General features: G+C 42.6%; 1 protein-coding gene across 4 annotated transcripts in view; it reads left to right on the top strand.

The window, feature by feature from the left end:
- alk (ALK receptor tyrosine kinase) overlaps nucleotides 1-15,660 on the top strand; it is a 301,315-nt gene that overhangs the window by 261,616 nt on the left and 24,039 nt on the right. For all 4 annotated transcript variants that reach the window (XM_044165960.1, XM_044165961.1, XM_044165962.1 and 1 more), the window contains 5 exons: nucleotides 1,053-1,169; nucleotides 8,600-8,765; nucleotides 10,261-10,408; nucleotides 13,967-14,077; nucleotides 15,021-15,162. In XM_044165960.1, the coding sequence (XP_044021895.1) occupies nucleotides 1,053-1,169; nucleotides 8,600-8,765; nucleotides 10,261-10,408; nucleotides 13,967-14,077; nucleotides 15,021-15,162 (684 nt within the window). The remainder of the gene's footprint in view (nucleotides 1-1,052; nucleotides 1,170-8,599; nucleotides 8,766-10,260; nucleotides 10,409-13,966; nucleotides 14,078-15,020; nucleotides 15,163-15,660) is intronic.

Consider the following 15,660-nt stretch of genomic DNA (forward strand, 5'->3'; position numbering starts at 1 on the left):
CTAGCAACAGAGCCACACAGGGCTTTTTCTACAGAACATTGCATCAAATAAATGAGATGCTGGACATACATGGGTATATACATGTCACAGACATGTATATACCCATATACCCTTCACATTTTATGTACATCAAACAAGTTGAAAGAAATGGTACATGTTCTGCAATGTCTTCATTGACTGTTTTTAGCAAATAATTATTTGAATTTAAGATTTCAATGTATTTTGTGCTTTAGGGTGTTGTAATACTGTTGTTGGACATTGATTTTGTCACTTCAGCCCTTCCTCCAGTAAATACTGGAAAAGTATTTTGTTATGTTCAGCTGACAGGGTTGCATTGATTGTTCCTGTAGCCTCTGCAGTCCCTGATCAGATGTGGCAGCAGATTGCTTTAACACCGTTCAGGCCAATCTTTTATACCGCCGATTGCAGTGCATGGGCCTGATCAAAGAAAATTATTAATTTCTTCAGTGATATGCCAAGCAACCATGGGAACTCCTGCTTCTCCACCTCTACTGAAAACTAAAGAATGGAAACAGGTGACTCTTTTTTTCAGGTCAGCATCCAACCATTATAGCAGCTAAAATTAGCCTCCCCTACTTAAACATCTTTAGAAAAAAACAAGTTCCTCTATCATGAACGGTAATTGCCAGCCATTTGCCTGGAAGACTTAATTCTGGGTGAGAATTTGAGGGGGAAGAGATCAAGGTACCACCAAGCTTATGATCTCAGTCGTGGGAAAGCGGTGAGGCTGCAGCTTGATGGATTGCTACAAAACACTCTGACTGAATGTGCTTACCCATCTACTGTAGGAATGGATAGAGATGGAGAGGAGCTGGATGTTAAGCATTCCACTCCCTGTGTATAGCCATTGGTGGTACAAATGAAAGAATGACCCCTGCTGGTGGTTCCGCATTTTCTGTGCCAGTGAGGGGTCTGCGGCTGCTGTGCATAATTCTTCTAGTTCCTCAGTGTAACAGCAACAGGATTTCATTGCTGCACATGAAGGAAATACAGCACAGCCTTTTCAATAAATGTGTTATATTTCATTTCAGCCAACGGTGAGTTTCCACCAGTGGTCACCAGCACAACCAGGCTGCCATTTAGACCAACCATCAAGACTACGCCCCCATCCATTGGAAGCCCTATGATGAACCCCATCACAGATTACTGTAAGTGTGAGCTTGATTACCACGGGTAAACTGAAAGTGTGAGTGACAGATGCCTTCCACCGCAGCAGAGAATATTCTCCACACTGATATTTTCTGTCTGTTTGTCCTTCTGTCTCTCTTTATCTTTCCTGCACTCCCCTTTTCCCACACATCATACTCACACACACACGTATGCTTGCACGCATTAATGATTCACAATTACTCTACACGTGCTGAGCATGGCAAGATGCATGGGCTGCAACAAAGTAAGTGTGCCCCCTACTGGTCTGCACCACGTCCACATCTGAGTGAGGGCTGCAGAGATCTCCTTTGGCATTAAATGGAGCAGGGTGGGCAGTTTTGAAGTGTAAAATCCTCCAATTTGTCTCCTGAGAATGTCAATGGAGCCACTTACACAGACTTGACATTTTCCACCTAGCACTCTCTCACTTCCCCGCTTCAAAAGGGTGAAGACAAGCACAGATTCAATTTCTATACTTAAAGTCATAAGTTAGAGTTACTTTCATATCAAACCTGTTCTCAAACTAGCTAGTAGCTTTGAAGTGCTAGAGATACACTGGACATCAGCCACTACCATTTTAGAGTTACACTGTATGGAAAATATTTTTGAGGCATACATTTTTTGAAATGGATACTCCTTTTTCTCAGCTAAGCTAAGCAGGTAGTGATATAGCACTTATACAAATGATGAATGAATGCAAACTTTGTCTCAGTTTCTGTGACTTTGAAGACTATTTATCAATCCAAACAGATGTTTGGTCTGGGCAGTGTTCCCGCACTCCAGGATTGTAATTGCATTCATCTATATCCTGTTTTCTCTCCCAGGCGGCATAAAAGGCTTTTATGACATTCATACGCTGCCCAGCAAATCAATTTTGTAGGGTACAGAGGCTCAACTTCCATTTGAAACTGGTTAGAAGAATTACACTCACACACTATGGCCCTGAAAGACCTACTGATAAACTGCTTTGCATCGTCAAGTTGCACTTGAACACATGCACAAACCACAGCCAATGTACATGCTGAGCCTACATGAGTTGTCTGTATTTTGTTGTCCAAAGAACATAATGCCAAGACACACAAAACAAACTAACTAATTTTTATGCCAGTGTTAGTCTGTTTTAATCTGTCTCATTATATTCTCTGAAGACAATTTGAAAATAGGTCTGAGAAAAAGTTACAACTAAAAAACTGTAATGTTTGTTTTGCACTGGTGACTGTTATTTTCCTTATAGAAGAAGAAAAGAGTGGAAAATAAAAAAGCAATTGCACGAAATGGGAGAAGCTGCTAATTTTACTGATTACTACTGATTTTACACATCAAATTCTGTTTACAGGTCTAGGGGACTACTACAGCATGCGTAAAATAAGTAATAACTTTTGTCGCTCCAAATGGAGATGCATGAAGTCTGATAACTGTGATATCACATGACTGAAAGAGAAAGAAGAAGACTTACAAGTTTGAAAATGAAAAAAATCTGTGGGTGTGGCGTGTCGAAGATGAAGTGAGCTTACCAGACCTCTGTAGCCCGCTCCTGATCTCTACTTGAGGCAAGCGGCTCAAGGCTACATTAGCTGCTATTAACATAACACACACGAATCTCTGACCGAACTGTTGGCGGCTGAGTAGCATTGTGGGTAATGTTGGCACCAGGTTTGACAAGGAAGAAGAACGCGTGGAATAAAATCTCTGCTTCTGCTGCATCGATTTTGATCCTTTTTTTAAATTGTCCAACCAGAGTCTGACCATGTTATAGGAGCGTAATGTTAAATCGATGTAGTATTCTTTTAAGCCTGAACAGCCAGACAGACGGCTCTCTCTCTCACTGACTGCCTGCACAGCCGATTTAGCATGCAGCGTTCCTTCTGCTGAACAGCCACTGATAACCGTCTAGAGCAATCGCTGCCTGACACCACAAAAAGTAAGGGTGATGGTCAGGCACAAACACAATGCTCAACAGCAGACCAACATGGACCAATAGTCAGCTTAGTGTGTCATGGCTCTAATATCCTAATTTCTGGTTATTTTTGTGCAGTGACTTGTCTGATTGAATATCTGTGATGTGATGTGGGCCACTCTTTAGTGTTGAACACAGAGCGGTCTGTCTCTGGAGGGTCAAACAGGGACAGTAAAAGATCAGACATTAATGTTTGGCCAGCTAACATGATTTGATAATGTTACAGGATTATGCATTGAACTGGAGCCACAGGCGTGGGTTAGTCAGTAAACAAAGGCCACTCAGTCTGTCAAGAAAACATTTTATGCTGAGTAGGAAGCATGGTATTTGAGGAAACATTTCAAATACAATATTATATAAAAGGTATTTCATATAGGGGAGTTTGCGATCAGGATTTAGCTGCAAGGGCAGCAACAAAAAGGCTATTTTAATGTGCTTACACAGGTAATACTCAGTATGGTTACAATAAAGCCTGCAGACTTAAATCTCCTTAGTGAAAGATGGGACTTTGAGATCACACTGCTCTCGCCCTTGTGATTATCATAGATATTAACTCGGGGGGGAAAGAAGTTGAACTTGCGGTTATACCATGGCCATTTTAAAGACAGCCTTGAGCGGTTAACATTCACCAGGCGTCTCCCTTCTCCCCTTCTGGAGCTGATGCTTTGACGTCTGCAGGGCAGGACGGCAAGCCTGATGAGGGTTTTAGCTCAGCAGACCTGTCACTCCAACAAGGCTCTCTTCTTCCCCCGACACGCTCAATGATTAACCCCACCAAACGTCAACGTCTCTTGTCTCCTCTCACTCTCCCCTTCATCTTTCCTTTCACTCTGCCACCATATCTGGGCCCAACACATGTAGTTCCCTTTTGTTTCTCCATTTGTTTACCATCTTCAACCGTTTAAAAGCTGTTATTGGCTGTCTGTTAGTTCACATTACTGCCCTCCCACCCCGCCGCCGTGTCTTTCTGTCAGCGCTGCCCATCAGTTGTCCCACTTCTTCCTCCTGCTCTTTTTTTTTTTCTTCACCATGACTTCACCTTCATTCTTTTCTTTCTCCTTCTTCTTTCCCCTCATCTACATTGATTCCCCACTATTCTGGCAGCAGTCTCTTTCATTTTTCACCACTGCCCTACTGTGTGGCACCCGCCTCTCACTGCTGACTCATTGCTTTGGGGGGGAAGTGAAAAAGTCAACCTAGATGAGCTTGCTTCCCTTTCTTTCTGTCTGTGATTACCTCTCCTGATGGGAAAGGAACGCGTCGCTAACCTCAAAATGAGCTCCGGGCTTATTTTTCTCAGGCCATTCACTGTTTGAGAGAGTGTACATGTGGGTGTGTGTGTGTGTGTGTGTGTGATTGACTAAGATTAGTGTTTTGAGGTCCCTTTAAGACAATAAAACAACTTACACCATCACGATGCAACAAAATCATCAAATCATATTTAAACCTTATCTGCAAAAGAATGTTCAAGCATTAGCTTCTTTGAGCAGACAGCACATCAAGGTGTTTCACTTCTGCTCATACAACAACAGACAACAAGAAAAACAACAAAAACTTCAGTGGAGTAGATGAAAACTGGCATCAAATCAAAGACAGAAGGGATGGTGATTGAAGCAATCCGATTGGCTCTTGAAAGTGACAGCAGATGTCAGTCCCTGAACGTTCCATGCAGAAAGGAGCTTTAGCCATTACGTGCTGGCTAATTAGCTGCAGAGTGGAGATGGGAGTCTGTGCTTCCTTCTTTACTTGCTCATAAACACTGGCCTGTGGTAATCCGTTAGCTAGTTGATGTTACTGTGGGTGTTGGAGGGGGAACATTAGTCACTGAGACAGATATGAGACTGATAACGAGCAGTGCCGCGCAAAACAGGCTTTTGTAATTAATTGGACTCTCGTGCTCCATAAGCTTTGTACTTTGCATTCACATCCATTCATGGCGTGCCAGCCTTGATCCATCTTTCTAATGGCCGGCCCAAGGAGGACAACTGTCACTGGATAAGGAGGATACATGCTAAGAGAGGAAAGCAGCGTAGAATGAGAAGTTTATGTATGAGGGGGGGGGTTAACCTACAGTATGTTTGGAGTGCATATAGTTGTCTTTTAAAGTTAACATTTTGTAGAGGTATAATATATCCTGAAGACATGTAATAGCATGCAAAACCAAGTTTTTTGGTTGCACTTTTATTGCACTCATTTGAAGTGCTCTCCTTTGAATGAAAAGCAGTGGTGCAGACAACGCTCGAATTAAAAACAACAAGCACAAGAGTCACAGTGTTTGTCTGACTGTTATTGTTGAATGGCTGTTCATGTCGAATCATGTCAGAGTGGCGGGGTTATTTTGCCCTAACTGATCAGTAGTTATCCGTCCTGTCTACGTCATTTTCAGTCAGCGCAGAAGCTGTGGTAGCAGTTGCTACGAGCGGTTAACTCAGCATTTGTCATGTCGATCAAAGAAATGTGTAGATTATGCTAAACCAGCATGCTGATTAAAGGACCAAAACTGAGAACTTTTAAACCCCAAAGACTTTTGTCTGGCATACCTGTGGGAAGATGACATCCTCATTCGTAGCGGGCGTACGATCCAGGAAGTTCAGTGTGACAGATCCCTGAGTTGAAGGTTTATCAGACACCAAAACACTGTGCAGCGGTTTATAATACTCTGAGACAGGATTTTACTCTGGAAAGTTATTATGGCAGCAATTATTTTATCTTTTGTCATGACGATCGTGAGGTAAACAGCAGAAATACGCTGTTCACGTTACAAAGTCACCTGCCAAGAACGTGTGCTTGCATGTCTATGATTGGCCAACGCAGTGCCTTCTCCGGATGACATCGCGTTACACGCTGCGTTGACGGACTGGCTCCGTTCAAATGAATGAGAGGGCTGTGTTATTTCATGCAGGGCTACTGTCGTTCTGAATGTGGCCTTAGTCCAGCTTGGAAAGTTCTGATTGGCTCAGTTGTTTCTCCAACAGGGGAAAGAACCGATCCGGAACCCGGCTAACCCCAATCATGGCTAAAGCCAAAAAACATTAGAATTAGAAAATTTATGCCTCAGAACTTATTCAAATAGCAGTTTGACACAACATGCCTTTTTGTAACAAGTGATGATTAATATAATAATTTTTCAGTCTCATTGCTTCATTCTGGCAATTTAAAAACGATTCAGAGGCCTGACTTGGTGCTGAAACACTTGTTTACTTGTTACTGATTGGCCCAAGGACTGAGAATGCACGTTTACTATCGTCTTGTTTTAATAATGTTCAGAGGAGATAAGACTGCTGGAACATTGCTGTCAGTATTGCAATCCAATCAGACTTTTTGCTAAACTGTGAGTCTCTATGTTTGACTCTTTGTCTCTTTCTCTTGTGTCTTATTCAACACTTCCTCACTGATGGCAGTGTACAGCATTGCCCCTTTCTTTGATGGAGGCCAGTGTTTATGATGATAGCCTACCACCAGTGGCAAAGTTCACAGAAAAGGAGATTCATGAAATAGTCAGACTCAGAGTCTCCCCAGGGATGTTTGTGCGTGTAAGTGTGTGTGTATATGTGTGTGTATGTATGTACGTGTGTGTGTGTGTGTGGGGGGGGGCAGCACACCTCTTATTAGAGAAGTCTATCATCTGTGAGAGCACATCTTGTGTTTGTTTGTTCTGCCAAGTGCCTATCACAGAATGGCTCATTACGCCAGTTGGGTGGTGTGTGTGTGTGTGTGTGATTGTAGGGTCGTGTGTGTGTGTGTGTGTGTGTGTGTGTGTGTGTGTGTGTGTGTGTGTGTATGTGTGCATAAGAATCCACTCACCCTGATGGACCAACAAGATCGATCAGCTTGGTTGAAGGGTGAAACGAAACGCACCCTAGGGAGATGGGAGAGAGAAATCGTGCGGAAGACTTGGCTATGTTCAACACCGGCGGCGCTAATGTCAAAAAATCAAGCTCACTTTACCTAAGAAGGATCTTATTCATATAAAATAGCCAAGATTTCACTTCTTCTTCCCTCCTGATTGCCATCTCGGAGTAACCCATTAAGTACAGTAAGATTTACATCTAAAGCACTGTTTGGCTCTGGAGGCTATTCTGCAGTGATGGATTTATTTCCAGCAGTCTTAACTCTTTTTACCTTGTTGGGTGTTGAAAATACTGACTTGAGGGATCAATTTGCTCCTGCTGGAGCCCAACAACAGTTTTTTTTTTTTTTGTTGTTGTTGTTTTTTTACAGTAGGAGTGCATTTTCAAAGACCAGGCTGAACTCCAAATCGCTCTCTTACGATAGCGGTGTTTTAAAGTGTTTTTAAAGGTATTAGCCTGCTTGAAATTGTCTCTGCAGGCAACACATTGCCAAACTGGACTGAACCAATCATGAGGATAGTAATACTAGTCATCATTTGGAGTGACAGCGACACAAACTGGCACTCGGGATGAATGTTATTTCGTGGCTGTGAAAGCACAATTTCTCAACTGTAGATACTTAATAAGGAAATGATGTATACTCTCATTTTGTTGTAAACACAGACAAACAGATACGCGCATGCTAAAAATACCAGCTTTCTGTAGTTATTTCCCTCAGTCAGAGAGACTGGATTTTGGCAAGAGATCCTTGTAAATACTGGGATCTCAATTCCTGGGAACTACACAGCAAGCAATTTCAACAGCAAAGGGTGTTGTGGTGAGAGCATCATGAGCTTCAGTTGCACTCCTGAGACTTGTCTCATGCCGTCTCTTCTCTTTCCTGTCTATCCCGTCACCATTTAATCAGTATGTATCTGTTCTTGCAAATAATAGAAAAGTATCTTCACAAACGGTCTTCCAATCACATTGTGCAGCAACTCAGAGGCTATGAAAGCCATCATGTGAGTTGTTCTGCTGCAGGAATGACTTTGACTTTAGCTGGCGTCAGATTTGCAGCCCTGCTCTGAAATTGCTGATAAGTAGTCTCCGAGCGTTCACAGCCGGGCAGGGGGTGAGAGAAAGAGGTGCTTCGCTCCCTGGTGTCTTCCTCGCTGCTCTGTGTTCGCAAGCCTTAAATCAGGATTTAGTACTGCAGCGTTAAGTCCGTCCACGTCCATCTGACAAGACTAATCTGGTGCTAATTACAGTGAAAAGAACTCCAATTAGCACCGACACATGGGATTACACGGAAAATGAGGAGAAATGTTTGTCACCTGTGATCCTGTCACTACGTCCCCTGCTGCAGTTTACTATCATCTCATATGAGATGATAGTAGCAACTCATATGAGTAGCTTCTACTTAGGAGCGTGCCTCCCCAATATGTGATCATTTTCTTCATATCTATATATTTGAGTTTTATTGATGTGAAAGTGGAGCGGTGGGGAATGTTGAAGTGGAATGAATGTGAGACAAATAGATCTGTAATGAGTCTGTGCATGTGTGACTGAATACAGAATATGTGCTCCTACCGCTGTGCGCTGTATGAAGTGCTAAATGTTGTTGTTTTTTCTTCATGTGCAGCCAAAAAATGGATTTTTCATACCTGTGGGGCTGCGGGCCCTGAAGGCCCAACTCCCACTCAGTGCCTCAACTCCTACAGGAACAGCAACGTCAACGTGACAGTAGGCACCCGAGGGCCCTTCAAAGGCATTCAAATGTGGCAGGTCCAGGAAACTGGCACCTACAGGTAGGGCTGCTGCCAGAGTATAAAGCCTCAGAGCTCACAAACATCAGACCTTACCATTATTTGTACAAGAAATGTTCAAACACCCACTCCCACCCACACCCATCTCTTTCTTAAGGGCCAATAATTAGGTAAATACACTTCATTACTGTATGTACCTGTGTGGCAGGATATACTTAACCTCTCCTTCTTAGGCATCAGCATACTCACATTTTTCGCAACAATGCAGACTCTTCCTCACGCCCACCTCCACTCCTCTGCGCATCAGCAGCCCATCAATCTTCCACAAGTGAACAGAGAAATATCGCTATCAGATTCTTGCCCGAGGGAGCAGAGGCTGGAGTAATGGCAGCTAAATAGCATGATTCACTCCACACCTGACTCCAAAATCCAAAAAACCACCCACCTGCATGTCTATGTTGGTGGCTTCAAAATACCTTAACAATCAGCCTCAGCACCTTGACCTCAAACTGTGTACTGCTCGAGGATTAATGCTGTAATATCCACTACCTTGTGTGGAGATCAATATTCCTCCTGTGGGCATTCATGACAACATGAGGCGTTTAACTTGGATTTGCCTTGGATGGCTCACACAACGAAAAACGTCTCTGAAAGCTGTTAGCCTCCCACATCAACACAAAAACAAACAGGCACACACACACACACACTGCTAAGCTCAGCCAAAACCCTTGAGTCTTAAAACACCTAACTAACAACAGCGTGGACAGCACTGTCTTAACACATGTCCCGGAGTTTTAGAAAAACACCTTCTGTCTCCACACAGACTCCAGAATTGTGGTCTTGATGCGGCCTGGTTTATCTGGCAGAGCCTGTAAATGAAGCTGACAGACGGCCACAGAGATGAATATGTGCTCTGCATCTCCCAAAAGTCATTAGGCAAACAGCTGAGGTAGCTACTGAGCACCGGGCAGCGTTCTCTCTCTCCCCACCAAGCACGACCACCAGGGAAGAGAAATATCGAAGCGCTCCCAAAAAACCAATCACATTTTTTTTTTTTTTTCCCCTGGCAAGAAAACTGGAGCATTTGAAATTAGTGTCTTCTGCTACAAAGGTGTGTGTTTCTGTGTGTTTGCGTTCCCATGTACTCTGATGCACACACACAAACAAAACTGTGCACAGAATAGTGTACCATGCTAGGTCAAATATATTTGATTAAACACCCAGGCTGAAAGTGTGTTTTAGTCTTTCCAAATTAATTTTGGTTTTATTTAATGTTGTGCACTCGTGAAATCGCAGGAGGAATACATGAGGGCTGGTTCTCAGCCTCGGGTTATTTCTGATAAATACCTACTGTACAGGTTGGAATATACAATAAACAACATCCTTCTTTTTGCCCATAAAAACCCCTCAAAGCCAAATGGAAACACTGAGAAAATAAACCAAACTTTCATTTCCTGTATAATTAGGATTATTATCCTGCTAATGAGTTTTTTCTTGTTTGTGTCTGTGTGTCATATTTGTTTCTGTTACACCCCAGGATCACAGCCTATGGTGCAGCTGGCGGTCGAAGCGTATTGGCCATGAGCAGGTCACATGGTGTCTACATCACAGGAGACTTCCTGCTGAGGAAGGGCGAGCTGCTTTACATCCTGGTGGGACAGCAAGGAGAGGACGCATGCCCCAATGTACGTCTTTTTCAATTCACTGTAGTTCAGTAAGTCTGCTGTCATGCAGTAAAAAGACGTTCAGTGACATATACAACCTACAGTCTACAGTGTCATAAAAGCAAGATAAACGTAAAGAATGAATTATTATAATACAGATTCAATTTATGGATCTACTTCAAAATAGCCTTAAACGCTGCAATGGTTCAACTTTCTGATTTAGGTGTCAAACATATTTCTCTTTTATAGACCCACAAATAGATGCAGCAGTTGTCTACAATCCCGTCCGTACTTGTCGTCCAGAAATGGTGCCAATGTAGGAAGCTTAAAGCTGCTTATAAATTGAACTGAATTATATCACTGTCCACTCTATATGACACGATAGCAGTGGAAGGGAAATTTAATATGAGCCTCATTCTTTAACATTGAGTTAAAGTCCAACTGAATTTCCGCATTTATTAATCAATTTTTGTAGTCAAAAATAATGTTAATGTGTTTTTTAGATGCGTTGTTAATAGTTTTTTATTTTTAAAAGGAAGAAAAAAGGCCTTTGGGGAAATATCAGAAATGCTCCTTTACGGTGTCTGTGTTTGATTGACAGCAGCTGGCAGGCCGCCAGAGTGCCAGTGTTACACCGTAGAGAACGAGACAAAGTAAAGAAACTTGCGCTGTAGCCTACATGTCATGGGCAGACAGCGTGTTGTTAGTGATACGCTAACGTTACTGCTTTATTTGATTGGCTGTATCAAAAGAAGGTCTCCACCTAACGTAGACTGATACCTAACAGCATTCCGTCAAATGAATGCAAAAACTAGGGGGTATCATCATGAAGCCTATAAAATATTAATTTCTCCCCTTTGGTTGCTGATTTTTTTCTCAAAGGAGAGCACAGGACAAGTGATTTACAGAGCAGATACTATGTACGCTGTTGCAGACAAAGAAAATTGCTATTTAATTTCAGTCGGACTTTAATACGATAACTTTGACAGGCTCAAATTAAAGGAATCAGGGATCTGGTAATCCTCCTCATGGACCCTTAGGGGGTCTGTGAACCTCACTTTGGATACCCGTGCTCTAAATCGTAACATTTTATGGCCACCAGCTACTGTTTGAATCTGCGATCGAAGCTCGCAGTGATCTCCCCATTGTCTCTCTTAAGCTTACTTGTGTTCTTTTGCCAGAGGTGGCTGTCATCCATTATGCTCTGGAGTTGCTTCACTGGCAGCAGCGCAGTTTGCTTCCCCTCACAGTTCACACCACTGAGACTAAAACCCTCACAATCCCTTTAGTCGCCAGTGAAACCGTCCATCATCCGCTGTTTAAACGTTTGAAAACTAAGGCCTGTCCCGCCACTGAAAATAAAGGGAAACGGGGTTAGTTGCCAAAGTTTGGCACTTCTCACTGCTGCATATGTACGAGGAGGAAAATACCAGCAGATTCTAAACTGTTTGACAGAACACAGTAGTAAAGTTCATTCCTTTTTGTTGTATTCACACATTGTTAGTGTGTGGGTTGTATAGATATTTGTATGTCTTGATGATACACAGTATTAAGGATAATGCATTGTAGGAATCCATCTCTCTGCCTATAGATATATTGATGTACACATGAAAAACATTTCTAAATGTCTCAGGAAATTAGGAAGAAAATGTAATAAAATTGCTACGTTTTACTTTAAGAAATGGAGTCCATATTAATACCAGCCATGTGTTATGCAAAGACAGCTGCAGTATGTCAACACAGAAGCTTATTTAATTAGCTGATTAGAGCCCGTATCTTAAAGTGCTTTAAAGCATAAAACAAGGAACAGTGACATCCTAGTAAAAGTGTTGAAGACCGTAAAAAATTTTTTAAATTAAAACCTTTTTTTTTAAAGAATAAAGGCAAAACAACCTTCATGTGAAATATAAATGCTGACATGAAAATAATAGTTTTAAGAAGTGAATTATAAGATGATGCTGATTTAGCAGCCCTTCTTGTATTCCAGTGGTTATAGCGGGACGTGAGGCAGTCCAAGTGCCTGCTGTGTTTTGTGGCTTTGTTTTCAAGAGGCAGAATGTCCAGGCAGGGGTCCTCACCACTGTCATCCACTTATTAGTTTTTTAACACAGTGTGTCTTGAAGTGCTCAGTACAGGCAGCAGAGAGGAACTGGGTCGTTTAAGGTTCCTCTTACTTCCCCCCCAGCTCTGACAGCGAGAGGCAGCGACCCTCTCCGAAGGGTCGCTCTGAAAGTGATTTGTGCTGTGGAACTGTGTTTTTCCTCACACCTAGCCTTCCCTCTGCTGAGGGAAATGATGCCCCCCCCCCCTTTGTCCTGACAAATACTCACTCTCTCCGTGCGTGTCTTCCTCTCTCTACCATGCACACAAACAAACACACACACACACATAAACACCTCCTCTGTCGTGTTTTCTCTCCCAGACAAAGACTCAACTTTAAAGTGAGAAGCTGCAATGACAGAACAGGCTGAGAGGGAGAAAGAGTGAGGAAGACTCTCCCAGAACATTTGAATGCACTGCCTTTTACCCCCTCTAGTCCCGCCCCCCCTCCTCCCTCCCAGCCCCTCCGAGCTTCTGTTCAGACAGATGAGGGAGTCGTGGGAGCGATGAGCGACTCTTGAGTGTGTGTTTGCGTGTCTGAGTGAGGTTCAGACGGAGCGAGGCGAGGAAACTCATGCCCTCTCACTCTCAGAGTAGGACTGGCTCCCGGCAGTTCAGCATGATAGCACACACAAGGCAGACACATCAATTCACAAAACCTCAGCTGTGGCAACGTCCCTGCATCCAACATCATTTGCCAACAAAACGTCCACTTCCATTTTTATAAAGAGGCTGTATTTCTGGGAAACAGAGTGGAACAACGACAAGCTGACTGACAGGCTGTCTTTATTGGTTAAGATGATAAATCGACTTAAAACATAATGATAATATAATCATGTTATGTCATAATTTTTTTAATGTTTTCATACCCGCTGAAGATAAAATGCACAATTTCCGACTGTTTTAACCACGGTTAAGATGACCTTTGTTATTGGTATACAGTAAAAAAATAAATAAAATAAAAATGACATTAATCGACCGGGTAACGTGAACATGAATATAAAGATGGCGTGACAAACCTGAACCTCTCTCATTAGCAAACTGTTGAGTGTTTCCAGTGATGGTGAACTCATTGGATATGACATTCGTTTAGTTAAATTAATGTAATTTTTGTGAACAACATATTAAGGTTCAAACAGCAAACAGAAATCAGCTCCAGAGATGTCTCATTTAGTCCGTAACATTATTCCATCACTGTACAATGACAGATTTACAGTCATGTAAATGTAAAAACTGAGGGCAAACAGGAAATCAGTAAAAACTCAAATCTCATAAAAGTGTTATGCGGAACACTGGTCCTTGCATCTCAGTTCCTGTGTGCATTTGGATCTTTTTGCTTTGTATTTGCTCACCATTATAATGCAAAAACCTTAAGACTCACAGCAGCTGGGGGTTGGCAACTGCTCAGCCTTCTCATACACAACTGACATCCATAAGAGCAGTTCTTCTGTGACCTGACATCTCTCTCCCTCCCTGCAGTCCAACGGCCAGCTGAATAAGATCTGCCTGGAACAGAGCGGCCCGATGGTGAACAAAACTCAAGTGAAAGGGGGCGGAGGAGGAGGTGGTGGGGCCACGTATGTGTTCAAGGTAAGAAGGTGCTGAGGGAATGGTGCTCTCGGGGACGGGGAGATATTTTTATACTTGATATTTAGGAACTGCACATCATTTATAGAGATGTTGTATGATATTCCAGTAAAGAATATGTGTCACATATATAAAACCAGCCCAGTTTTCTCTGTTGATACAAGTAGAATACATATTACACTGCAGGTTTGGGGGATTTTGACCTGTTGTCAGCTCACTGTTCCATTCAACCAGCTCATATCATTGCGATAATATTAGTGGCCTGCTGTCACTCATTAAATCAATGATCATGGAGCACTGGAGCCAAGAATCCACCAGAGACACTAGTTATATTGGTGTCTCATCACAGAGCAGATAAGCTGACCAACGGGCCAATCTTCCATAAGCCAAAGTAATCCTTTAAAGGAATAGTTTTTTGACATTTTGGGAAATTCGTGGATTTGCTTTCTTGCAGAGAGTTAGATGAGAAGACAGATACCACTTTCATGTCTGTCCATTAAATATGACGCTACAACCAGCAGCCAGTTAGCTTAGCTTATGTGCCGGACTATTTCTTAGCCCATGGGCTGCAGAAATAGAAATAGTCCAGCACATTAACCACATGAAATCGTGAATTGTTATTTTTACACTTTGGTTTTTGTACAGATTAAACAAATGAGATATAACATGTAGTGAACAACTAGTGAGCTTTAGCGGTAATGGTAGGCGGACTTTTGGACAGGGCCAGGCTAGCTGTTTCCCTCCATTTCCAGTCTTTATGCTGAGCTAAGCTAACCAACTGATGGCTCCAGCGACATAATTACCATACAGACATGAGATGGTATTAATCTTCTTATCTAACTCTCAGCGAGAAAGCAAATACGCAAATATTTCTCAAAATGTTGAACTATTCCCTTGAAGAGCAGCTACCACTACATTAATCTAACTGTAAACAATAATGACCCAGGTGGACAAAGGAGTGTATATCCCCCTCATCATCGCTGCTGGGGGAGGTGGCCGGGGGTACAGCAGCCAATCAGAGACCCAGCTGGAGCAGATGGACTATGACCCCAGCCAACCGGGACGCAACGGGAAGTCAAATGCTGCAGGTACACTACGCACAGCTTTGCTATGTGTGTTGGTACCATCTGTATGTGTGTGCAGGGAAATACAATAGACTCTGTGCATTGTTTGTGAATGCAGTTATGTGAGTGTTAGTGAGAGAGCCTGATGCAGGGAGAAAGACATTGCGTGGTGTATGAGATATTGAGACCATGATAAAAAAAATACCCCATTACAGTACTGTAGTGTATATGGCTTATCTGGCCCCACTTTATGATGAGAAAGGCTGTGTCTATTCTGTTCCCCTCTGCACGCACACGAACTAATAAACCGAGTTTACAGATAGCCTGAAGTGGAAATGTTTATTTGCATGTCTACCTGTACTTGTAAACATATCCATTTATCCTGAAGGTGTTTACTTCTGTCTTAATGCGTACGTTTCATAGACGTTCCACCTCTGTGTGCCAGTGTTTGTGTTCTGGAGAAAACAAAACACAGCCTGGCCCTACTCATGATTATTCATGTCGAGCACTTTGTCCCCCCCG

The sequence above is a fragment of the Siniperca chuatsi genome, linkage group LG15 (genome assembly GCF_020085105.1).
Source record: "Siniperca chuatsi isolate FFG_IHB_CAS linkage group LG15, ASM2008510v1, whole genome shotgun sequence".
NCBI classification, from domain to species: Eukaryota; Metazoa; Chordata; class Actinopteri; order Centrarchiformes; family Sinipercidae; genus Siniperca; species Siniperca chuatsi.